The sequence below is a fragment of the Erythrolamprus reginae genome, chromosome 6 (assembly GCF_031021105.1).
Source record: "Erythrolamprus reginae isolate rEryReg1 chromosome 6, rEryReg1.hap1, whole genome shotgun sequence".
NCBI classification, from domain to species: Eukaryota; Metazoa; Chordata; class Lepidosauria; order Squamata; family Dipsadidae; genus Erythrolamprus; species Erythrolamprus reginae.
The window spans coordinates 29,081,025-29,107,630 of NC_091955.1; the positions used below are offsets into that span (position 1 = coordinate 29,081,025).

Consider the following 26,606-nt stretch of genomic DNA (forward strand, 5'->3'; position numbering starts at 1 on the left):
CTGGATCTGAGCAATTTTATCTGCAAAAAACTTATTAAAGACCTGAGCAATACCCTACAAGGGCTCCCCAACTCCCCCCTGATTAAGGAGGGAGCGAGTCACCCTAAACAGGGCAGTTGGGCAGGATTCCGCAGACACAATCAGGCTGACATTATATGTACATCTTGTCGACCTGATCGCCACTTTTTAAATCTTAATATGAGCTTTTACAAGTATTTGGTCAGATTCGGATCTGGTCTTTCTCCAACCCTTCTCCAGACTTCTCTGGAAGTTATATTCCTATCTTAAGCATGAAAGCCGGATGAGTGACTTTGGACCTAATCCACTTCATAGGGTTGTTGTTGTGAGGAAATTAGAAGGGGGAAGGAGTATTAGGAATGTTTGCCACCTTGAGTTACTGATAAAGTAATAAAGTCACGAGAAAAATCAAATCAAATAAATTTCATCCATATCTAATCGTCCTATCGATTTCATTTTGTTGGTTAAAACCAAAAGTGCTAATGCCATTTATGTGTTTATTCTTGCCATACTAGACTAGATAATAAGAGACTGAATGTGCCTTTTTCCAACACGGAACTGAGTACAAGTTAGAATGGAAAAAGTGGTGCACTGTTTCCAAAGTTGGGCAGATAGACCATATACAGATCCGACTAATACAGTATTTAAAAATGGCAAAAGCCTTCACTTGATGGAATCAATACTTCTGACCATGTTGGTTTGTTCCAGATACAGAAATGGTCTATATTCTTCAGTGGAATGGAAAATGACATTTTTCATATGAAAGACACAATGTCCTATTGTCCTCTTTTATTGTTTCTTTTTACTTATGTTTATACAGACTACAATAAATATTAACTTGAAAAATGATAAGGTACATAGTTTATATATAAGACAGGCAAGGAAGCACCATACTCTTGGGGAAGAATATACATTTTGTAAAATAACCTTTACTTTTAAAAATACATTCTGTAAATAAACAACCTGTTAGTATCTGTGCACATCATAAATCTTAACAAATAATTCCAAGATGAGTGAACCATTTAGTTCGGTACTGATTTCCCTGAAGAGAAAAGCTATATTTCTTTTGTTGACCTAAGATTGCAATTTCATTTGCAGCTTATCTGTTGTGGAACAAATTTCCTTTTAAGGATCAGGTGACATTAATTTATTTTCTGAATTACTCCTTCTCCCTCCCCAGTTTGGGAAAACATATTTCATCAGGCATCCAAAAGAAACCAGAATTTGATTTGGCCCTCAAGAATTCAACTTCCAATTATTTTCATCGAAATCTAAAAACAATATCTTCCGGACAGATCTGTGTACGGTTTCGTAGGCTTTATTAGATTTTAATTACAATTGGAGAAATAGTAATCTTAGACTGCAAAAGCAGGGCTGTTGGGAGGTTTTTGGCTTAGCTTTTCCTTCCAAATTTGTTTTGGAAGTAAATAATTTTTGAGAATGATGTATGCTAAAAGAAATCTGTTAGCTGGTGGGAAATGCTGTATATGTCAGTTTTTTCTTTTATTTTTCTAAAGATTTTATTCTGTACCCTGTGACATCTCTAATCACTGCTGAAGTAGAGGACAACTGAAAATCTCATTCCATTGCAATGTGAAAACAGATTCCAAATTGAATTTTTCAACTGTATCACTACCATCACATTATTGCTGGTCCTTGAAATCTTTGTTACCAAGTTTAGGAAAAGCATATGCAATATCTACAAATATGTTTTAGGTTGTTCTTCTGAACAACCTAGGAATCTAGGCACTCCAATCCATTCTCATTTTCTTCTGTCTTCTTTTTAGTTCACCCATTTCTTGTCCAATTAACTTGTTTGGTTCTCCTTGGATTGCTTTAAAAATCTACTACTAGGTGTTCTGCCGGCGTGTTTCAACCGCCTGTAATTACAGGGTAATTAGTCCAGGAAGACACACACCACACGATAAAAGGAAAACACAGAAGTTTTTATAAACAGCTCCCTTTTTAAATGTCAAAGGGATTTTCTGGTACACACAAGGCACAGGTTAAATGCAATTGAATTGCTCACCCAATAACTGGGAAATTGAGTCCAATTCTAAAGTCCAGAGAGTCCACACACAATCTTGAACAGCACACAAACCACGATCTTGACGAAACAATGAATCAGATAAACTGCCACAAGGCTAAACCAGCACGCTGTTCTTTTTATCTGTAGCACTAATTACAGCAGCCCCACCCAACCACAGGTGGCCTCATTTTCTCTTGTAATAATCCTTCAGTTGTTGTCTCCTATGCATCACTCTACGCATGAGGGGATGTGTCATTAATTCTTGTTCAGAATCCAAGGATGATACAGATGATTGATCTCCTCCCGGGCTGTCTGCCAAACTCCCCTCTTCCCTGTCACTCATGCTTCCTTGGTCAGAGGAGGCTTCGTCGGCAGATTCCATAGGGAGCAAAACAGGCCTGTGGCATGTGGATGTTTCCCCCACATCCACCTGCACATTTCTTGGGGCAGGAGCTGAGCCAGAGCTAACCACAACACTAGGGATTTTAATAGTTCATTAAAACCTCATGTTTATTTGCTAATGTCTGACCTCTGTGTATATTAACTATATAGATGTAAGTATTTGAAAAATAGACATAACTTCTCAGCTTGGTCCATTGGACTAAAAATTATAATAAACAAAAATATCCTTACCTTTATAAACTGCAAGTATGATGATGTGGAGAATTCTTTGGTCAATATTTCTAAGCTTCTTCCTTTCTTTAGAAACTGTGGCTACTCATAGACAATGAAATTCAAGGTCTTTTATGCCTTTCTGAGCTGAGGCCATAACCCCATCATCTTTTTCATAGCTAAGTAGTTACAGCTACCACTGACAGGGAGGTCATCATCCAGGCTGTGGTATCAAAGCAGTTCATTCAGGAGTACTGAGAGAAATAGGGCAAGCAAATATGAAAGAGAAAAGAAAGAGATGGGGTAAGAATGAAATGGGTAACATTGATACCCATTAAGGAAAGAGTCTCTTCGTGTCTACCTCCCCCACCACTAGATTGGAAGCAGCTCCTTCCGCTGCTTACAATCCTCTTTCCTTAGGCAAAGGTTGTAGACCTTTTAAAAAGAATCAGCCTCTTCCTTTTCAATTTCCATTTAAGTGTTAATAGTGAACAAAAAAATAATTCTCTCACTAGATGACTTCCTTTGCTTCACTCACTTGTTGCTTTGCTACTCGAACTAATAGCGACTTGTTGCTTCCAAAACAGCTGCTGGTTAGGAAACCTAAACTGGCTGCCTACAGGGTTTTGCACTCATCTACAGGGCTCACCAGACTGCTTCCTTTCTTCCTCAACCCTACAGGTCATTTTTGACGCAGAATTGGCTGCCCCAGCTTGGTGCTTCCCTCCGGAGCACAGAGGGAAACAACCGTCTCATTCTGGCTGCAGCTGCGCCCCTCCACTGCTCTAGAATATCATGGGAATGATAGTCCTTTCATCTATAGTTTGTTAAACTCTCAGTGTCACCTAGTATGACCAAAGGTGTAAGTCAGGGGTAGGCAAAGTTGGCTCTTCTATGACTTGTGGTCTTCAATTCCCAGAATTCCTGAACTAATCATGCTAGCTCAGGAATTCTGGGAGTTGAAGTCCACATGTCATAGAAGAGCCAACTTTGCCTACCCCTGGTGTAAGTGATCATGAATCTTTCAGAAATTCTGGAGGGCATAAACATCTTATTCCTGCTCTCTCATCTCTTCTGCAAAAGGCCCATTATTTAGCAGTTTAGACTTATATAGCATTTCATAGTGCTTTATAGCCCTCTCTAAGCAATTTACAGAATCAGCATATTGCCCCCAACAACCTGGATACTCATTTTACCAACCTGGGAAGGATGGGAGGCTGAGTTAACCTTGAGCCTGCTGAGATTTGAACTGCTGAACTGCAGCTAACAGTCAGCTGAACTAGCCTGCAGGCTGCAGTACTGTACTCTAACGTATTTGTTCTAGAAAATGGAAATTTTGCTGATAGTGTACTGATTCACGGGACTCCAGAGCGAATTCCAATCTCTGAAATAAATTATTTATTAATAAAAACTCACTCTCTATTCAAAACCAAGCATACATGAATGAAAAACGCAGTGTTAAAACAGCACAGAAGCAAATACTATCTCTTTTAGAGCCAGCTTTGATCTATTTATTTATTTATTCATTCATTCATTCATTCATTCATTCATTCATTCATTCATTCATTCATTCATTCATTCAACTTCTATGCCACCCAATCCCGAAGGATCTATGTCAGGGAAAAGTGCCAGAAACTCATTCTTTATCTTCATTCCTGAGATAAAGGCCCAAAGTCAATTTACTAAAACATAGGTCTGCTTACCAAAGTCTTTCCTAATACAATGTCCAACAAGGATGATATTTTTGCAACAGAAATCATGGTTTTTAAAGCTTCATTCCAGCACAGCCTGAGTTTCATGTCTCTTCCAAAGAATGGCATTGAGTCTCCACGCCCCATTTCCCACAATCCCATTCCTTTATAATGCCTGGAAGTGATATCACACCTCAAAGAGCTAAGTGAATTAATACCTTCTACTCTCTAACTCTTCTCACCTTCTAAGCATTCTTCTATAGCGAAGATTTATCCAATGGCTTTCCCCTCTCATGTCTCCTTGACAGTCTGACTGGGACCACTCTCCCAATGTCACCTCAACCCCCTCTAGTGGTTCCTCAGGCTCACTCAATCACTTTCTGCCTCCCTCTCCCTCTCTGCTTCCTCTGGCAACCCCTCTGACATGACCTGAGGTGGGCAAGGAGCACTCATGACAGATAGAAATTTATATACATATATTTTATTTATTTATTGGGATTTCTTGGCTGCCCTTCTCTTGTGCACTGAGGCTGGCTTACAAGATAAAAACAAATACAAAAATAATGCATGTGAGAAAACCAAATGAAAACATAGAATCTGATCCAAAACTCAAAATTATTACAAAAAGCAGTTATCGGCCGGAGCAAGATGCCAGCGCTCAACGGCCCCAAGCTTGCCGGCAAAGGTGGGTTTTTAAAACCTTATGGAAGCCTGGTAGTGTAGGGGCCGTGCAAATCTCTAGAGGGAGTTGATTCCAAAGAGAGTTGGTTGCATGGGACACACACTCATCATTCCTAACTCTGTATCCTGTAAGGTTGTTATTTACCCTATACATGAAAATAACACACAGCTAATGAACATAATTGCAACTGTGATATCTGTTGTTAAGTAAAAAAAACACATGACCATGTCAACTTGCAATAGTAGTTTTGGTTCCAGTCATTAAATGAATTGTTCATGCTGGCTAACCGTTATATAATATACCATATTTTTCGGTGTATAAGACAAACCTTTTTACCCCAAAAAATTACTTAAAAATTGGGTGGGTCTTATATGCCCTTATATGTTGCTGAGGCCACCTGCAGCCTTCAGCAGGAGGCCAGCAGCTCAGCCTGGGTGTAGCACCAGCAGCAAAGCGCGCTTTCCAGGCGGCTGCCCGGGGCCTCCGGTTGGCAGGGACAAGGCGGGCGCACCACCCGAATTAGGCAGTCCTGGCAGAGGCAGCGATGGCAACAGCAACTGCTGAGGCAGCTCTGGTGGCTTCCCTTTGAGGAGCAGCTGCACTGGGAATGTCACATCCACGCCCCAGGCCCCTGCCGCCGCTGCCATCAAATCATGAGGCTGAGGAGGCCGGTGAACAGGCCCTGAAGGGGCAGAGCCGTCGTCCACACTGGCATCATTTTGTTGAGTGGCAGGCTCGGCTCGACCGAGTGACTGTGGAAGGGGAGAGGCGGCCCCTGCCCAGCTCCTGCCACAGCTGCTCCCCCGAGCTGAGCCCGCCACCCAACAACATGACACTGGTGTGGACGACAGCTCTGCCCCTTCAGGGCCTGTTTGCCAACCTCCTCAGCCTTGTCTTAAAGCTGTCAAGTTTGAAGACCCCTGAGTTAGGTGTTAGGAGTGCAAAGGTCGCCAAACCTGGCAAGATTAAGGCTTGTGGACTTCAATTCCCATTTCTGAGCTAGTATGACTGGTGGAAGAATTCTGCGAGTTGAAGTCCCCAAGTCTTGAACCCACCTCTGCCGCTAGGCATGGGGGAATTAAGACTTTTTTTCTCCCCCTAGGCCGTTACAACTGTATACATGGTATGTTTGTATGTATGTTTGGTTTTTATATATTAAGGGGTTTTAATTTGCTTTTAGTATTGGATTTTATTGTATATTTTCATGGTTGTTGTTAGCCGCCCCGAGTTTTCGGAGAGGGGTGGCATATAAATGCAATAAAACTTGAAACTTGTCAAGTTTGAAGTTTGTAAAAAGTGTACATCATTTTAAAAAGTATACATGGTTGTAAAAAGTATTCTGCTACACTGGTATTTTATTAAACAATATAGTTCTACACCAATTGGTTCAGAATACTTTTTTCCTTGTTTTCCTCCTCTAAATCTAGGTGTATCTTATACACTGGTGCGTCTTATACACCGAAAAATACGGTAATCATGCTTTGCAACTTCCTGTTAGATTCCCATTGCCTTCACTTTTGGGAAGCTGGCAGGGAAGGTTGCAAATTATGATCATATGACCATGGGATACTGACTATTATAACTGTGCACCAGTTGCCAAGCATCCAAATCACAATCACTTAACTTCAGGGACTCTGTGATGGCTTCAACTTCAAGGATTTGTCCAGAACTCTTATCAATTAGTGGTTGTAAATTTGAATGAGTAGTCGCTAAGTGAGGACTACCTGTACATGCGTCAATCTATCTATGAGAACTTTTGTAATACGGGCAAATTAATTTCAGTCATTAAGCCTATTGCACGCACTCCATTCTTCTTATTCAGTTCTTCACTCTTCACTCTTCTCTCCTCAGTTGCAGGTCAATAATGTATGAACATGATGGCAGAATCCTTCATTAGTTTATCACCACCAAGCCATAAGCATCTGATTTTTCACTCACACATGCTCCAAGGATTCTAGGATATACTATGGGCAATCCAATCCCCATCTCAATCTATTTTTTTTATTTGGAATAAAATTATTTGAAAGATTTTGAGGCAATAACATATACTAAATAGTTGATGCTTTTGAGATTTCTATCCCCTTTCTTTAATTAATGGCAAGGGCGACTCCCTATTAATTTGGTATAATCCAAGAAATCACACTGATGTGACTGAATAATATTGTCTCTAGGGATTGTGGGTAAAAAAAGAGAAGGCAACCTCCATTATTTATTCTTTATTTGTATATAGCTTGTGGCCATGTAGTTTGGAGACAAGAACTTATTGCCTTTGAGATATTATTTATTTGTTATGATGAATTTTCTCATTTTGCAAATGTGTTAAGGGGGGAGGGTGGCAGGGGAAAGGAAGGAGAAAGAAAGAAAGAGGAAGGAAGGAAGAGAAAGAAAGAAAGAAAGAGGAAGGAAGGAAGGAAGAGAAAGAAAGAAAGAGGAAAGAAGGAAGGAAGAGAAAGAAAGAAAGAAAGAAAGAAAGAAAGAAAGAACCATAGCTCCCATCACCATGCAAAACTTCATGTGAATAAGATTGTTTTCCAGGGACAATTTTAGATACTGGAACTTAAGTTTGTTGCTGTTAGGAAATGATTATATTTTGAAAGAAACAAGTGGCTTAAAAACTCTTAGACCATTTCATAGTAGCACAAAATTATTGCTTAAGATAGTCTCACCATGGAAATTGCACCAGGCCTCTATGTCTTGTTATTCATCAACTTTATGCAGACTTTCTGTAAGGCACAAAACCACCAAAATGAAGGATCTTGTTTTCTTCTCTCATTTAGCTATGAATCACATCAGCCAATATATTGAACACAAAAGAAATGACTGAATTTTTGCTTATGGAGTGTGGTTTTTTACACTTCCACTCTGTTAATGCTTGCTTGATTGCCTCATATGTTACTGTGAAGTCAGCTTATAAGACATACTGCATGCATGTTGATCACTGATCAATGAAATAAAAAAAAACAATAATAAAATGGAAGATGTGCCTTGGGAAATTAATTTCTAGTAATGCTGTTAACAATGACAGAAAAGAGGAAAAACTAAAAATGTTTACCATAGGGAAGGTTGTATTTTTTGAGGGCGAAAAACCTTTTAAAATGATATATTTTGACTTTCCCCCATTTACTGCAAGCAATTCTCCTAAGCTGATCTTGAATACATAATGATTTTGCTCCCTTATTGCTTTTTTCTGACTGATGGCTAATTGTGATTTTTGAGTTAGTCCAGTTTACAAATCTGCCAGGGGGAAAGCTTCAGTCTGCTCTCCTATTTGTTTTGAGCAATATGTTAATAACACTGTGTGCTCAGAAGGGCTGTCTTGATAGGAAACACTCTTTGATTTAAATTTGTTTAGCTTTGTTCTGTTCGTGTATAGAAGAGTATGGGTAGTCCTCAAGTTACAACCACTTGTTAGGCAACAGTTCAAAGTCGAAATGGTGATGAATGAGAGGAATTTGTGATGGGTTCTCAGCATGAGTGAAATGCTACCACTTCAGCCCAGTCCAGGTGTACCAGTAGTGGTGGCTGCCACTGGTTCAAAGAACCAGTAGCAGTGGCAGTGTAAGGCTCTGCCCACCCACCCAGATGTCGCCATTTCTTATTTTTAACCCTCTGTGCCTGCATAAAGACTTCTGCACATGTGCAGAGAGTGAAAAAGTGTGCATGTCAGCGGCGCATGTGAAGCAAAGCATGCCTAGCAAAGCATGCGTTTCAGAACCAATAAGGAAGGAAAATAGATTAACAGAGACCAAATTCTAATAGAAAGAGCTCTAACTTGCACAAAATCTTGAGTACAGTAGAAGCAAGCTCCAGTAAATTCATTAAATAAAAGCCCAAAATTTCTTTTGCTAAGTGAGACATTTGTTAAGTGAGGTTTGCCCTGTTTTCTTTCTTGCCACAGTTGTTAAGTGAACTACTGCAATTGTTAAGTTAGTAAAACAATTATTAAGTGAATCTGGCTTCCCCATTGACTTTACCTGTCAGATCAGAAAAGGTGATTGCAACACTGGAACAGTCATAAATACATGCCCATTGTCCACATGGCCATTGGATGCTCCAATGGTTGTAAGTATGGAAAATGATTGTAAGTCACTTTTTTCAATGCTGTTGTATCTTTGAATGGTCACTAAACAAACTGTTGAAGTCAGGGACTACCTGTATGTACTTTGAACAGCAAGTTCAAGTACATATATTGTAGTGGATTAAAGGGCATGTAGACTATTTAATGACAATGGATTGATTTATTTTTCCTGCTTGCCATGTTGTGAAAATGCCCTACAATCAGTTAGCATCTTCGATCCATCCCTAACTCATTACCATTGCCATCTTCTTGTTCCAATTCAAAAGAAGTACCTTCCAGCTTCCTCTCACCTGATACCCTCTGAAGCGCATCAGTCCAAAGTGATTGTATCAAACTGATGTAGGCAACCTAGCATGATTACTGGTCATCAGTTTTTAAGATCATCTTCCCTTTTGGCAGTGACCATCTTCCTTTCCCACAATGATAACGAGGCCTCTCTGTCACCATACTTGCCAACCCATGGCTAGCAGCACTAGTGGGAAATGAAGAATGAGAAGGTCTTTTGGCATCAGTTCTTAGGGTACCAAAATCACCTGCTTCCTCAAAGTTGAAAAGCCAATTTTCCAGTCCACATTTACCCATCCTTCCACCTTAGAATTACTTTTCTATAGAAATATCTCGAGTTCTTCTGGAATACAGCTCTGTAGGGCTGCTGGCTACAGAGTCAGTTCCACACCATTTTCCTTGTCAACAGGAAGAAATGGGAGACAGCTGCTTTAGTTCCACAACTCCAAGCCCAATTCCATGTGTTCTCCATCAGAGAAAGTATTGGAAAAGACCTCTGGGTCTTCTGCTGCTACTTATTGGAAGTCTAGGAAACATTCCCCACCCCACCTCCCTCCTTCTCCAATTTCTTATGCCAGGAGAATTACCAAGACATAATGTGGCTTGACAGTCTAATCAGCACTTCTTTAAGATAGCAAGCTGTTCTGGATGACACTACTTTACCATTACTGTGGGGGAAACCCCTATGGTTCTTAAAGCCACTTTAAGCCAGTGTTGGCTGCAGGTCCTCAGAGTAATATAGGTACAAGTTTTTTGACTGGCTGCCAAATTTCTAAGAGAAAGGAAATCATGGTGAAGTTGGCAGGGAAATCATAGGCATTTGAGAACGGTTTTTTTCCCCAATGCTACAGTTGTATAGTCAATGATCATTGCTTTTGTTTGTATTTTCTCTCCTATTTCCTGATTTAATTTAATGAATTTTTATACATTCATCTATTCCTACTATAGCTTAATTCTACGTTAGCATTGAAGTACGCTTGTTAAAATAACATGTAGGGAAGTGCTATGGAGTATTGGAAGGTGGGCATGTGCCATAAGCAGGTACTAGAAAAAGTGCAGTTGGGGATGTGTGAGTCACAGAGTCATGGATGGGTGCTGGGGATAGGCGCTAGGGAATGCAAGAAGATGTGCAGGTATCATGGGAGAATAGGCACTACTGAGCTAGGTGCCATGGGAGATGGCAAAGTGCTGATAGGCGCTAGAGACCATGGACTGATGAACAAATATTTGAGTAGGAGCCATAGTTCCCTCTAAGCTGAGCAGTGAGCAATCGCTCACTTAAAAATCATCATCAACTCAGAGTTTTCCAAACCTGCCCAGAAGCCGAGAGGGAAAGAGTGAGAGGGAAGGAGAGAGAGAGAGGAAGAGAGAGAAACAGATAGAAAAAAAGAGAGGAAGGAAAAGAGAAAGAAAAAGAATGGGAGTAAGGAAGAGAGAAAGAAAATCAAAATCTAGTTTGAAACTAGCTCAACTATTTAAGTGGCATTTTGATATTGATAGAGTTGCCCTATTATGAGCTCACTGTTATAGACACACAATACAGTATTTTATTTTGAAATTCTCTGAGGCAAAACAGGGTGGGGTTTTTATTTGTTTGTTTGTTTGTTTGTTTGTTTGTTTATTATTTCTGTGCCGTCCAGTCCTGAAAGGACTGCCGCTCAGACACTATACTTTTCCGCCCCCCCCCCTAAAAAAAAATTTAGAGGAAACACTGGTAGGAGCAACTTCTAACCGGCTTCTCCACTGACCTTGCTTCTAGGAAAACAGCAAGGAATGTTAGAAATAACAATCCACATGATCATGTCTTGCTGGAACATTGTAATTGTATGCTGTGACCATGAGGACATTGTGATGCTGCAAACTCTGAGGATAGTGGTGATTCTAGTACTCTTTGTATTCATAATTAGTGGAGGTAGTATATAAAAGAGCAACATACTTCTCTAAAGTTCCATATATGTCTTCTGGTGTCTGGACTTTAAAAAAGAAACTTCAAGAATATGCTAGTATTATTAAAGTTTTTCAGCTCAATTTCCTCTCAGTTGGAAGCTAGCAGAAATAATTTCTTTTTATCTATCCTGGAACTTGACCTAATCATCACATAGCTTAGTCTGACTTTTAAAAAGTTGAGACAGTATAATGACAATTTGGTATTGTAAGACCGAGGCCTGTTGGTTCAATCCCATTAACTTGCAAGATGGCTTTAAATAAACCACTCTATGTGATACGAATAATAATACTATCATACTAACATAAAATTACTGGAAGCAGCACTATGTACTTCTGAGTGTAGTATACCAGAAGCTGAGCTGCTAATTGCATCATTCTTTTCACTTTGCACTTTATCCCACGGTAATGGTAACTACTAGGTACAATTGTCGATCTGTGATATTATGGATTGTAGCCTTGCGTGTTAATTATAAAAATAAAAACTTAAACATTATCTTTTTGGCTGTGGAACATTCTGTGAGGTCCCCAATGGGATGCTGCCTTTCTGGAGGGGAGGGGACCAATTGCTGGAGCTGAATTCTTTGCATGCTTACACATACTATCTGAAACAATACTACCAGTTCCTGCCAAGTTCTCATTCAACTGTATTCATTGCAACTACCTTCTCGATGACAAGTGTTGCTACAGTTCCATAAGCATCTTTGCAGCTTGATTAATTTAGCAGAAGAGCTGATTTTTTGCATCATTGAGTTCACCTCTGTCCATTAATTTCACTGGACTTCATTTCAGAGTAACTCAACAGACCAGCTAATTTTACTTGTCTGTGTTAGAAATTCAAAGTTCGTGCAAGGAGCCTTGGGAGAAAAGAACATGACTCCTTGAGCCATATTGCCAGATTGTGGTGAATGGACTGAGTGGTATAGTCTGTAGCAGTATTTGTGCTTTTACATGGCCTTGTGGAAATAACATCTTGAGTTTGATGTAATATTGAAGCAGATTGGAGTCACCTGAACATTGAGATGGATGACAAATTTGATAAATAAATAAATAAATTCATCCTCCACACCCCATGTTTATATGAGGCATAGAATAATACTTTGATGTGGATGGTCTGTTACACAACATAGAATGAAGTCTAATTTTTATGGCTATCGGCTTACATTTCGTAAACTACTCAAGACTCATTTATACCGCCAGGCATGGGGGAGTTGAGATAGCTGTTCCCCCTAGGCCATTACAAGTTATGCATGGTATGTTTGTGTGTATGTTTGGTTTTATAATAGGGGTTTTTAGTTGTTTTTTATTATTGGATTGTACATGTTGTGTTTATTATTGTTGTTAGCTGCCCCGAGTCTGCGGAGAGGGGCGGCATACAAATCCAATAAATTATTATTATTATTATTATTATTATTATTATTATTATTATTATTATTACATTTTAGAAATCAAGATTGGCTTAGTTATACTTGTTACTACATGATTATCTTCAAAATTTATTTGTTTGTTTGCTTGTAAAATTTCAGGGGCTTGAAGTAGCCTTTTGACTATTTTTCGTTTGTCCAGTCTGAAGCCAAACTAGAAATGGGATAAATTGGATGGTTGCTGATAAAAAGCAGTCTTGTAATGTGGTTGATAACAGGTTTAGATTTGCCGGGGCCAAAATGGTTGTGCCAGACTTGCTATTTGCATAGCTGGTTGGGAATTTCTGAGAGTTGAAGTACCCATATCTTAAAGTTGCTAAGGTTGAGAAACATTGGGTTGGAGAAAAATGTGAAGAAATATGGCTTTGTGGGCTTTCCTGGGAAGCCCAAAGGAGCACGTATTCATGGGACATGCTGGTGCCCTCCCTTATTTACTTTTTCAATTGTTTTTTTCTTAATTAATTATTATTTTCTCCCTCTAAAAATTGCTTAATTATGTAATTTTAATTCTAACATTTTTATTTTTATATATAGTTTTTATATGCTGACATTTAATTGTACATTGCGCGGAGTCCATCTTTGAAAGAGATGGGCAATTCAGAAATGTGAAAAATTAATAAATAGTGGATAATTTCTATTGCCTATTCTCTTAGTACTATTCCACTCCTACTCCTCCATTTTTTTCATTAGGCTGCTATTAAAATAAAGAATAAAGATACTTTTGGGACAGACTCAAATCTTGTTTAATCTATCTATCTATCTATCTATCTATCTATCTATCTATCTATCTATCCATCCATCCATCCATCCATCCATCCATCCATCCATCCATCCATCCATCCATCCATCCATCCATTTATTAGATTTGTATGCTGCCTGAGATGTATGACTGTCTTTTATATTAAGGGTTTTAAATTGTCTTCGGAGAGGCTCACAACAACAAAACAGTACAAATCCAATAGTTAAAAACAATTTAAAACCTTTAATATAAAAGACAGTCATACATCTCAGGCAAACCATACATAAAATGGAAACGGACCAGGGGAATCAATTTCCCCATGCCTGGCAGCAGAGGTGGGTTTTAAGGAGTTTGCGAAAGGCAAGGAGGGTGGGAGCAATCCTAATCTCTGGGGGAAGTTGATTCCAGAGGATCGGGGCCGCCACAGAGAAGGCTCTTCCCCTGGGTCCCGCCAGATGACATTGTTTCGTCGATGGGACCTGGAGAAGGCCAACTCTGTGGGATCCAACTAGTCGCTGGGATTTGTATATGGACCTCTCCCATGCAGTCTTCCCCTTTCAAAAGTGCAATTTAATTTTTGTTCAACTTTTTTTTTTTTAAAAAAAATTGCAGTCTAAACTCCAGCTCTTCTTTTGTGGGAATCTCTCATACATGGCTTAGCCAAGTCTAACGCTTCTTAGCGTCTAAAGTAGACAGGGCCAGTTTTTTACAACCATAACAAAAAAGAACATTCAGGAAATTAAAACCCAACTACGGTAGTTTTGTTCAATAATGCAGCCCAAAATTTAGATTGCTGTTTTAGATTGTTCAAATAGTCAAAATCATGTTTGCAGGTTTAGCCACTTTATTCTTAGAGTTAGAAAATACACCTAAGACTGGCTTTGGCTTAAAATAATAAAAAATGGGATGCTTTTTTTTGTTGTTCTGCAGTATTTTGGAAGTTTGCTGGTGATATTCTGCATTGAACTGGCCTGTGGTGTTTGGACCTATGAACAGGAAATTACAGTGAGTATTTGTACAGGAAAATTGATCATATTTAGCGACTCTGATTTTTTTAAATATTCAAATCTTGATATAATTTCTTCCTTCACATGTACGATGCCTTATTGAACATAAAAGTAAATTCTATGAAAATTACTTGGAATGAGTTTTAATGTGATCCATTTGGGATTGTTCTTAAGTGCCTTACTATATAAATGGAAATTTTTCTTCCACATTAAAAAATTCCTAGTGTAGATAAAAGAGAATTTCTGTTTTATTATATTGTATTATTATTTTAACCAGATCAGATCATAATATTTTTATTCATGCTGTAGCGGTATATTCTTTTTTTAAAAAATGGACTTGATTCATGTATTTAGAGAATTTGTAATCAGTTGGGTAAATTAAGCTAGCATATTAATAAAACTCATTTTCTCACTAAGTCACAGTTTGAGGTTGGCTTTATCTTGTTCCTATATGATAGAGCAGTGATGGCAAACTTTTTTTCCCTTGGGTGCTGAAAGAGCACTGGGGAGGGTGAAAACATCTCCCCACACACCCTGGAAGCCTTCTGAAGGCTGGAAATGGCCTGTTTCCAAAATTCTGGTGGGCCCAGTAGGCTTGCGTTTCATCCTCCCCAGGCTCCAAAGCCTTCCCTGGAGCTGGCGGAGGGTAAAACCCTTCCCCCATCCCCCTGGAGGCTCTCTGGAAGCTAAAAAGTCCTTCCCAGAGCCTCTGTGCAAGCCAAAAATCAGCTGGCCACCACACACCACACACAAGCACATTGGAGCTGAGCTAGGGCAACGACTCACGTGCCAGCAGACATGGCTCCGCGTGCCACCTGTGACTCCCATGCCATATGTTCACCATCACTGTCATAGAGTAAAATAGTCACTATGGACCAGTTAAAAGCTTTATTAATATAAAGCACATAAATACAATAATTAAATTAATGTCTACCTATCATATAAACTGATCAATCCACTTTTGCATATTTTTCAAAATTCTTTGGGTTTGACAATGTCATCTGTTTCAGTAGCACTTTCCATAGTTGCCAAAGCAAGTTGTATGTAGAAACCACATTCATTGAAATCATTGTAGCATGCCTCTTCCTCTAATACTTATTCTATAGAAAATGACCAGGCACTCAGTTTAATTCAGATAATTTTATTTATTTATTTTATTAATTAGATTTGTATGCCGCCCCTCTCTGTAGACTCGGGGCGGCTAACAACAGTAAAAAACAATATAAACAAATCTTATATTAAAAGTAGTTTTAAAAACCCAATTTAAGAAACCAATCATACATACAAACATACCATGCATAAATTTTGTAAGCCTAGGGGGAAGGGAATATCTCAATTCCTCCATGCCTGATGACAGGGGTGGGTTTTAAGGAGCTTACGAAAGGCAAGGAGGGTGGAGGCAACTTTGATATCTGGGGGGAGTTGGTTCCAGAGGGTCGGGGCCACCACAGAGAAGGCTCTTCCCCTGGGTCCCGCCAGACGACATTGTTTAGTCGACGAGACCCAGAGAAGGCTAACTCTGTGGGACCTAACCGTTCGCTGGGATTCGTGCGGCAGAAGACGGTCCCAAAGATATTCGTGCGGCAGAAGACGGTCCCGGAGATAATATTTGTTGTTGAATGATATTGGAACCAAAGCTAGAAAAATTGTCCTGGTCTCCAGTATGAGAATTATACTCCGCTGTTGTGACTGTTATTGGACTAAGAGTGGGAAGACATAGTTTAAAATCCCCCTTAGCCCTGGGAAACTCTTTGGGTTGGATAGGTCTCTTTCACAGCCCAACCCAACTCACTATTGAGGGACAATGAGAAGAGGTAGTGCTATTTACAATGTGCTAAACTCCTGGAAGGAAGGTATGGTATTAATTTGACAAATAAAAAGGTGTAATAAATAAATAATGAACACCCTTGTGTGCTTATTAAAGTTTATTTTCAGAAAACCATCTATGTGGCTTCAGAAAAACAAAGACATCCTGCTTGTTGAAAATCAAAATCTTAAAATCATATCTTTAAAAAAAATATTATTTAACATATTTAGGATTACTTATGAGCAAAACTACTAGCAGCTTAATATTGTGTAGCATAACACATTCAGAAAGGTAGGCAACCACATTTTTTCCATTTTTTATTTTTTATTTTTCTCTACAGCATCACATACAAATCAATAAGCATATACCGTAAAATATTTTTTAGAAAGTACATTGCCACCCCTCCATCTTACCAGCAGATGCCTCTCTTTTTCCTCACCCCTACAGGGTGGTTCTGATCCAGTTCTGACCAACCGGGTCTCCTGGCAGTATGGATAGGTCCGTAGTGATGTGGCGTTGGCCACGCCCCTCTATGCAACCACATTTTTGAATTGATGTTTTTTCTGTAAATATAGATGTTTGTGCTAAAACGCAGCTGTGTTAAAGAGGCGATTTTGTCCTTTCCCTTTTCAAGCTAGAAAAATGATTCATTCTTGCAGTGGAAAAATATTGGAATGAAAAAAACAAACTGGCATGTTATTGTGCTAGCTGTTGAATTCCCCTGTCTCCCTTTTCCATTTGATACTTATTTATGAGTAGAATAGAATAAGAACAGAATATTATTATGTATTATTATTATTATTATTATTATTACTATTATTATTATTATTATTATTATTATTTATTAGATTTGTATGCCGCCCCTCTCCGTAGAATAGAATAGAATAGAATAGAATAGAATAGAATTCTTTATTGGCCAAGAGTGATTGGACGCATAAGGAATTTGTCTTGGTGCACATGCTCTCAATGTACATAAAAGAAAAAATATATTTGAAGAGTGTATTCGAATATACATTTGAAGCTGAGATAGAAAAGAGCTTTGTGCAGAATTGCTAAAATATACCAAGCAGTCATGTCCCTCCCTCCCCTCCCTCCCCTTTCCTTTCTCCTTCCTTCCCCCTTCCCTCCCTCCCTCCCTCCCTCCCTCCCTCCCTCCCTCCTTCCTTCCTTCCTTCCTTCCTTCCTTCCTTCCTTCCTTCCTGGCACTATTAAAATCCAAAATGGCATACTAATACCATATTTTTCATCACAATGTATTCCTCTGCTATCTATGCGTTCCACCGAGAGGCTATCATTCTAAATATAACTACAGTTCAAAACATTACTTTCTCTAAATGTCAGAATAAAAATGGAAGCATAGATTCATTCACCCCATGAGTTCTGCTGTTGTCCTCTGAGAGTTTGACGGAGAAATGCTTTGAGAGAATTGAGGCTCCTTGCCAAGGTACAAGTTGAAAATGTTCACATGGAATAGACATTTCTTTAGAAGGGTTAGTAGTTGAAGAAAGAGCCTTCCCAGCAAGCCTTCTACTAGCTGGGTAGATGAATGCCCACAAGAAGGAGACTCAGCAAGATCCGAGGGTTGAAGGAAGATAATAGCCCTTCTTTCTCTGGATGACAGGCCTGTACATTTCTCTTTTATTTTGTGCTCCTTAGCAATTACTACCTGGATTAAATTCCTGTTTTCTTCCATTTGGCACATCTAAAAAATGCTGTTAGTAGCATGCAAAATCTGTTACTGGAATTCACTCACGTGTTACTGATATGTTTTGAAATAAGTATATTTATCATATTTGTATAACTGCCCATCTCACATGAAAGTAAGTATATTTTAAAACCAGACAACAGAAAATATTGCTCCATTTCAGTGTAACAGCGCAAATAAGAACTTAGTATCTGATTTGTCAACCAAGGAATGTATGCATTTTAATAATCTCATAAATGTACAGATAGTCCTTAACTTACAACAGTTCATTTAGTGACTGTTACAAAGTTACAATGGCACTGAAAAAAGTGACCTGATTTTCACCTTTATAGCATCCCCATGATCATGTGACCAAAATTCAGATGATTGGCAACTGGTTATGACTGTTGCTGTGAGCCAAAATAATGTGATCCTTTTGTGAACTTTTGACAAACGAAATCAACAAGGAAGCTTGATTCACTTAACAATCATGTTACTAACTTATCAACTGCAATGATTTACTTAACAACTATGGCAAGAAAAGTTATAAAATGGGGCAAAACTCGCTTAACAAATGTCTAAAGAACAAAAATGTTGGGCTTATTTGTGGTCATAAGTCAAGGGCTACTTGTATAAACCTGTGTACATTACATCATTGCATTGCATTAAGATACCAACTCTTTCCTTCCTCCTTTTATACTAGATATGCATTTTTTAATTTTGTTTTAAGTATAATTATTTTAGTTTAACATGAAAGGTAAAATACAAAACAGAAAAACAAATAAACAAAACAAAACAAAAGTGTACATCCAGCACTAACAACAACAAAAAAGAAAACAAAATTGGTGTACAGAAAAAAAGAAAATGGAGATCCAAATATCAAATAAATATAACATTTAACATATACAATCCATTCCAGCTGGTTGCTGAAAAAAACAAAAAAAAAACCCAGTACAGTACATTCTTTTTCCCCTTTACACAGACCCACATCATGTTTCCCCTAGACATGTCCCGATAATAAGCCCAACAGGCTTTTCGGGACATACATTGAAATAAGCCCCATTCTGAAAATAAGTCCCCACAAATACTTTGGGAAGTATTTTTGGGAAGGGGGGAACATGCCGGGAGCCTCTCTTTCTCCGGTGGGCATTCTTTTGGCCGGGAGAGCAAGACCAAGCAAGAGGAAGATGCACACACGCACCATGGGACTAGCTTGGCTCATCTGGGCTCTGCCTACATCAGTTTGAAATGCGCTCCTGCCTGTGAAGACCAGAATGCAAGGATTGATCCCTTCATCGCAGGAAGGAGCACGATTCAAAGTGCTGCTGAAGGCAGCCCAGAGCAACTGAGCCAGTCCAGAAAATGAGGCAGGCAGCGGTCGGAGGCGGAGTCAAAGGGGAAGCGACAGGAAGGTCTGCTGCTCAAGGCCTGTGCTTGTGGGCTCGCAAACAGGAGCACATTTCAAACTAAGTAGGCAGAGCCCAGATGAGTGCAGGGCCTGAGAAACAGACGCCCCTGTTGCCACCCCTTCAGCTCGGCTCAGCCCTGTTACCCTCCACCTCCCTCCCAGTGTCCTTCAAACAGATGCAGACGAGGGTGGTGCATGTAAATGCCATGCAGGAACAGGCACCCAACAGGGACGTCTGCTTCTCAACCCCTGTGCTCATCTGGGCTCTGCCTATGTCAGTTTGAAACACGCTCCATGCTCCAGTGCAGTGCTTGAGAAGCAGACATCCCTATTGCTACCCCTTCAACTCTGCCTCCTGCCTCCTCCTTCTTCACTCATTCACTGGCTCAGGCCTCTTCATCCTCCAGCTCCCTCCCTATGACCTTCAGACAGGGTATGCAGGCGAGGGCGGTGCATTCGAATGCCCTGCAGGAACAGCCACCCGTCCCTCGGTGTTGTGTACACCGATCCTCCTCCAGCTCTTGAGCAAAGCAGGAGGGGAAAGACACTCTCATGGGGTGTATAAGAAAGCTGAGCTGATAGCCAAACTTCTAGCCAAGCTGAGCCGTGCTTCCTTATCTTTTCCAAACTTGCTGAATGCAAGAAATCTTTCTCTCTTCAAAACTCTGCCAGAAATGAGTGTTCGAGAGACTCTTGGAGCGAAAGGGGAAAGATTTCTTGCATTCAGCCAAAGGGTTCCTTCTGGTGCTTTGTCTTATTTATTTATTCATTGATTTGTTTGTTTATTTGTTTGTTTGTTTTTCAATGCTCCCCTTCTCCTTAGACTCAGGGCGGCTTACAACATGTTAGCAATAGCACTTTTTAACAGAGCCAACATATTGCCTCCACAATCCGGGTCCTTATGTGCACTCTTCTGCCTCCTCACTGGCGAGAGAGAGAGTGATGCACGTGAAGGAAATGCATGCCCGGATGCTTCTGCCACTGAGCTTGGCTAAGCGTTTGGCTGTCAGCTTCTTCTTCAGGCAGCCCTCAAGAATTTCTTCCCCCTACCACTTCAATTGAGAGTCGGGGGCAGCTCAGTCGATATAGCACCAGGAACACAGTGGAATTACAAGTCCCATGTAGGATACATGTCTCGTGGCCCACTTCACCCCCTTGCAGTAATGGGCAGCCAAAAGTTTTACTTCCACACTGTGGGTGTGGCTTATTTTGTGGGTGTGGCATAATGGTCATGTGACTGGGTAGGAGTGGCTTGCCAGCCATGTGACCAGGTGGGAGTGGCTTGAACGATCATCGTTCAAGTGAAATGTTAAGTCCTCGACTTACAACCTTACCAGTGTTGCTCGCTGGGGTGACAATTTGCTTCATGTTTCCTCCGCTCTCCTTCCTGGGTCGTCCCCCGCCTCAGGCTGGGTAGCTAGGCGAATGCTGCCAGCGCCGCTTCCACCCAAACCTTCTGCTTGCACCTCAGGTGGGAAGTGGCCGCGTGAGGCTGGAGGGGAGCCGGGCAGGAGAGAGGGAAGCTCATTCAAGGCCAGGAAGGAGGAAAGAGGAAAAAAGCAAGGAGCACAGATGCAGCAGCAGAGAAAAAAAGGAGAGCCGAGCCAAGCCCGGTAATCCAGGAAGTGACTGCCGCCAATCAGCTGGAGCATCATTTCCACTGGTGGAACTGTGTTCCACCCCATCCTGCTTGCTGCCCACCCCTGCCGACCTGCAACCCCCAAATTCCGCTCAACTGTGAGACATGCATCTTACCTGACACTTGCACCTCCATCATGTTCCTCACTGTTGTGTCCAGGCCAGCCTGTTTTAAAAGAAAACATCTCATGAGTTCAAGAAGTTTGAACTCGCGAGACATTTTCTTTTAGAATAGTGCGCCCTGGACACAATGCCAAAAACCATGATGGAGGTACAAGTGTCAGGTAGGAACCACGGAGCTGGGAAACCCCACCTCCGGACTTCCGTTGCCAGTGAAGCGCCCGTTTTTGCGATGCTGGGATTCCCCTGCTGGGATTCCCCTGCAGCATCGCAAAATCCGGTGGTGGGGTTTCCCATGTAGGGGAGCCTCAGGGGAATCCCACCAGCGCAAAAACGTGTGCTTCGGCTGGCAACGGAAGTCCAGAGGCGGGGCATCCCAGCGACGGTGTCGGGTTCGTAAGGTGAAAATAGTTTGGAAGAAGAGGCAAAAAAATCTTAAACCCCGGGTTCGTATCTCGAAAAGTTCGTATGACGAGGGGTTCATAAGACGAGGTATCACTGTATATTGAAAAAGTCAATGCATGATTAGAAAAAAGTGTTTAATTTGCAGAACTATCTATTCTGCAAATGGAATTATATTCTCTTGAAACATAGAAGATTGATGACAGAAAAGATCTCATGGTCCATCTAGTCTGCCCTTATTTCCTGTATTTTATCTTAGGATGGATATATGTTTATCCCAGGCATGTTTAAATTCAGTTACTGTGGATTTACCAACCACGTCTGCTGGAACCTTATTGAGTGCAAGGATCTTTAGGGGACAAAATTAAAACTAAGATAGAATATTTGGTTTTATTGTGTTTCACTAAGCTTTTTAAAAATGTTCATTTTTTTAATCTTGGGGGGGGGGGGGTTAAAAAAGTATTTTGCCATGAATTATTACAGATGCATTTTCCATGATGCATATTTATTTTGTTTTCTGTTGTAGCATTAATCATCATTTCAGTCCTTTCAATAATTTTCAATATTTGAAGGAAAAGCAGATTCAAATGTGAGATAATGTTTTGTGCTGCTTATCTCCATACATTCTGTCACATTGCTGTTTTCTATATTTGTTTATTTCTGCTTATTGTGCAGACGTTTGTTGCTTCAAGCACATTTTGTATGTTTTCCCATTGATATGATTTTATGTAAATACCTCCTTTTTATAAAGTATTTTTTACTTCCATTATATTTAATTTACATAACTTCATTGTCTCCATCTGTTGTAAAAGACAACATTTTGTCTTTGACACCTTACTTACATAAACTTTGTTCTATATACATAGTATACTGTATTCAGTATAATAATCATGAACTGATGTGATAACTTTCTCCAATTTAGCATCCTTCGGGTGAATTGAAACTGAAATTTTCAGAAATCCTACCAATTCTATCACATATGTAGAACACTAGTTTGGGAGAGTCTAGTGATGTGATGGCAAATCTTGGCACGCATGGCACAAGTGGCATAAGGAGCCATATCAGTAGGCATGCAAGCTCAGATCCAGCATGCCAGCTGATTTTTGGGTCTTCTGGAGTCGGGAAACAGCCTGTTTTTAGCCTCCGTAGGGGATGGGGAAGGCCCATTTTTGCTTTCTTCAAGCTTCAGAGCCTTTCTAGGAGCCTGGGAAGGGTGAAAATGGCCTCCCCCCCCCCCGGAGGTCCTCTGGAGGCTGGAAACATTCTATTTGCTGACTTCCTGTTGAACCAGAAGTTCTGTTTCCTTTATTTTCCCAGGCTTCAGAGACTTTCTCGGAGCCTGGGGAAGGCGAAAACAGCCTCATCCCCAGAGGCCCTCTCGAGGCCAGAAATTGCCCATTTACCAAGTTGAAGAAATCGGGAAATGGGCCATTTCTGGCCTCCAGAAGGCTTCTGTGTGTGTGTGTGTGTGTGTGTGTGTGTGTGTGTGTGTGTAAGGCCGTTTTCATCTTCCCCAGGCTCCAAGAAAGGCTCTGGAGCTTGGGGAGAGCAAAAAATGGGCCTTCCAGTTCAATTGGACAGGGAGTCATTGCTCACGGTCGCTCATGCCCTCATCACCTCGAGGTTCAATTACTGCAACGCTCTCTACATGGGGCTACCTTTGAAAAGTGTTCAGAAACTTCAGATCGTGCAAAATGTGGCAGCGAGAGCCATTGTGGGGCTTCCTAGATTCACCCACGTTTCTACAACACTCCGTCGCCTGCACTGGCTGCCGATCAGTTTCCGGTCACAATTCAAAGTGTTGGTTATGACCTTTAAAGCCCTACATGGCAATGGACCAGAGTACCTCTGGAACCGCCTCCTACCGCACGAATCCCAGCGACCAATAAGGTCCCACAGAGTTGGTCTTCTCCGGGTCCTGTCGACTAAACAATGTCGTTTGGCGGGCCCCAGAGGAAGAGCCTTCTCTGTGGCAGCCCCGGCCCTCTGGAATCAACTACCCCTGGAGATTAGAACCGCCCTCACCCTCCTTGTCTTTCGCAAGACCCACCTATATTGCCAGGCATGGGGGAATTGAGACATCTCCCCCAGGCTTTTATATTTTATGTTTGGTATGTATGTGTTGTATGGTTTTAATTGTTGGGTTTTTTTATATTTTTCTTATATATCTAATATTAGATTTGTTTACTGTTATATTGTTTTTATTATTGTTTAGATTCTCTTCGGAGAGGGGCGGCATACAAATCTAATAAATTAAATTGAATTGAAATTGAAATTGACAAATGGGCCATTTTCTACCTACGGAGGTCTTCTGGTGGTGAGGCTGTTTTCGCCCACCCCTGGCTCTTAGAAAGGCTCTGAAGCTTGGGGAAAGCGAAAAATGGTCATGCCATCATGTGCCAGGAGTGAGGGGGAGGTCACACATACATGTGCAGGGGGCCGCATGGAATTATGTTGTGGGCATGCATGTGAGTGCCTCGCTGTGCCTACCCCTTTCGGCACTCAAACCAAAAAAGGTTCACCATCACTGTTCTAGTCTAAATAAATATGTATGTAATTACTAGTGATACATGTCTTGTTTGCCTTTTTTATGCTGTTATTGTTTTTATATCCCACCATTGCAGATTTTTAGCAGAGTTATTTTTATTGCCTTGATTTTTTAAAAAATCTTGTAAAATACCTTGAGTTGATTTGAATTCCTAGGACAGCGTAGATGTATGTGTGTAATACATAAATGTTATGTAAAAATATTTCTAACCTTTTCTTTCTTATTTTTTTAATACACTGGTTTGGTATTTTATTAAGATAGGGAAATGAAACTTGAACTGAACATCTGTTTGCAACTTGTGTAAGCATATTTACTACCTTTCTTCTATCAATAGAGAATCTCAGAAAGGACTGAGTAAATTGTGTCATTTCAGGAAATACATTTACCATTTGTTTCCAGATTATGGTTCATAGTTTAAATATGGATCAGGAAAATATGGTGACCAGATATATTGCAACTTAATCTTTATCAGTTCTCCATCTTTGATTTAGAAGTTACAGCATCTCTTTATCTCTAATATGAATTAAATTATTTGTTATAAAGAAGAAATCAGGCTCAAGCTGATTTTTAAATCCAGATTTAATCTCCATTGCTAATACAGTGATACCTCATCTTACAAACGCCTCGCCATACAAACTTTTCGAGATACAAACCTGGGGTTTAAGATTTTTTTGCCTCTTCTTACAAACTATTTTCACCTTACAAACCCACCGCTGCCGCTGGGATGCCCCACCTCCGGACTTCCGTTGCCAGCGAAGCACCTGTTTTTGCACTGCTGGGATTCCCCTGAGGCTCCCCTCCATGGGAAACCCCACCTCCAGACTTCTGTGTTTTTGTGATGCAGCAGGGGAATCCCAGCAGTGCAAAAACGGGCACTTCACTGGCAATGGAAGTCTGGAGGTGGGGTTTCCCAGCGAGGGGAGCCTCAGTGAAATCGCAGCATTGCAAAAACACAGAGGTCCGGAGGTGGGGTTTCGAGGGCTTCGGTGTTTTTGCGATGCTGTGATTTCACTGATGCTCCCTTCGCTGGGAAACCCCACCTCCGGACTTCCGTTGCCAGCGAAGTGCTCGTTTTTGCGATGCTGGGATTCCCCTGCTGGGATTCCCCTGAAGCATCACAAAAACACAGAAGTCCTGAGGTGGGGTTTCCTATGGAGGGGAACCTTAGGGGAATCCCAGCAGCGCAAAAATGGGCGCTTCGGCTGGCAAAAGGGGTGAATTTTGGGCTTGCATGCATTAATCGCTTTTCCATTGATTCTTATGGGAAACATTGTTTCGTCTTACAAACCTTTCACCTTAAGAACCTCATCCCGGAACCAATTAAGTTTGTAAGACAAGGTATCACTGTATTGACCATGATTCCTCAGATCAAGAAAACAAAAAAAGTTTATTCTATTTCTCATGACGCATAAAAGAGATGAGGAAAGGCAAGGGAGGAAGAGGGCTGGGGTGGATTGGCCTTACTACAGTTTGTCATCATCACAGGAAAACCTTTTTTCCTATTATAACAAAACTGAATTGCTTCAGGTCTTTTTGTAGAAGATAATATAACAAGTCTAACTGGGAGGATATGCTGCTTCATTCACAGTGGTTGCTATTCATAGCAGAGATTTTAAGTCAATACTGGAAAGAACATTACTTTTTCAGTATTAGTTTTACTATTGAAACAATTGAATCTAAACAAGATAACTGGCCAAAACCAATCTACCGGTATATTGTATAACGATTTTATGTCAGTTTAGTGGAAACCTGACTGCCTAAAAAGAGCTTTTTAATGCAGGGATTAAAATTTTGTCTGGGATGGTTTAAAGACTTCTGTGTTGGGCCAGGGGGTTGGAATAGAAGATCTCAAGTTCCCTTCTTCCCCAAGGATTTGTTCCTTATTTGATAAACAATATTTTTCATTTTTGGATTCCATATATTCCATCTATTAGCATGGCGGGTGGGAATGGACGACATGAAAAATAAGCTGGTTCAAGGTTAGGCCTGGGCATTTTTGGAAATAAAGCTTATTTAGAAATCCAGAAATATTTGTATTTGCTTGATGCAAAATAGAATGATAATAGAAAAATCCTGCAAAGTTATACTTATTCTGGAATCTCCAAACAATTTGTTGCAATATGCTATTGCATATTGTATATAAATGCTGTTATTTTTTAATTGGATATGGGTAAATTATCTGGATTTGAAGGATGTCCCTGGCAAAGAAAGACTGTAGCTATATATTCACAGTTTCTTTCAATCACTTTCATTACAGCCAAAATCAACAATGACCAAATTCTAAGCGCGAACATTAATGTTACTGAATAGCATCATTTTTACCTGAGATGCCAGCTGGTAGTTACAATGATGCTGCATAGATGACAAGATCTGAGATCTTCATTTAAACTTAAAACTGAAATTTTAGTTATGTTGCTTAGAGAGTTATATTAGTTTAAGCTTCTCTTTTTCCAAGTGTATGCATGTAAATGGGAAGGTTTCCAAGAAGAT

General features: G+C 40.3%; 1 protein-coding gene across 1 annotated transcript in view; it reads left to right on the plus strand.

Moving 5' to 3' along the window:
- TSPAN12 (tetraspanin 12) overlaps nucleotides 1-26,606 on the plus strand; it is a 96,257-nt gene that overhangs the window by 43,373 nt on the left and 26,278 nt on the right. Inside the window, exon 5 of the mRNA XM_070755447.1 lies at nucleotides 14,433-14,507. Within this exon, the coding sequence (XP_070611548.1) occupies nucleotides 14,433-14,507 (75 nt within the window). The remainder of the gene's footprint in view (nucleotides 1-14,432; nucleotides 14,508-26,606) is intronic.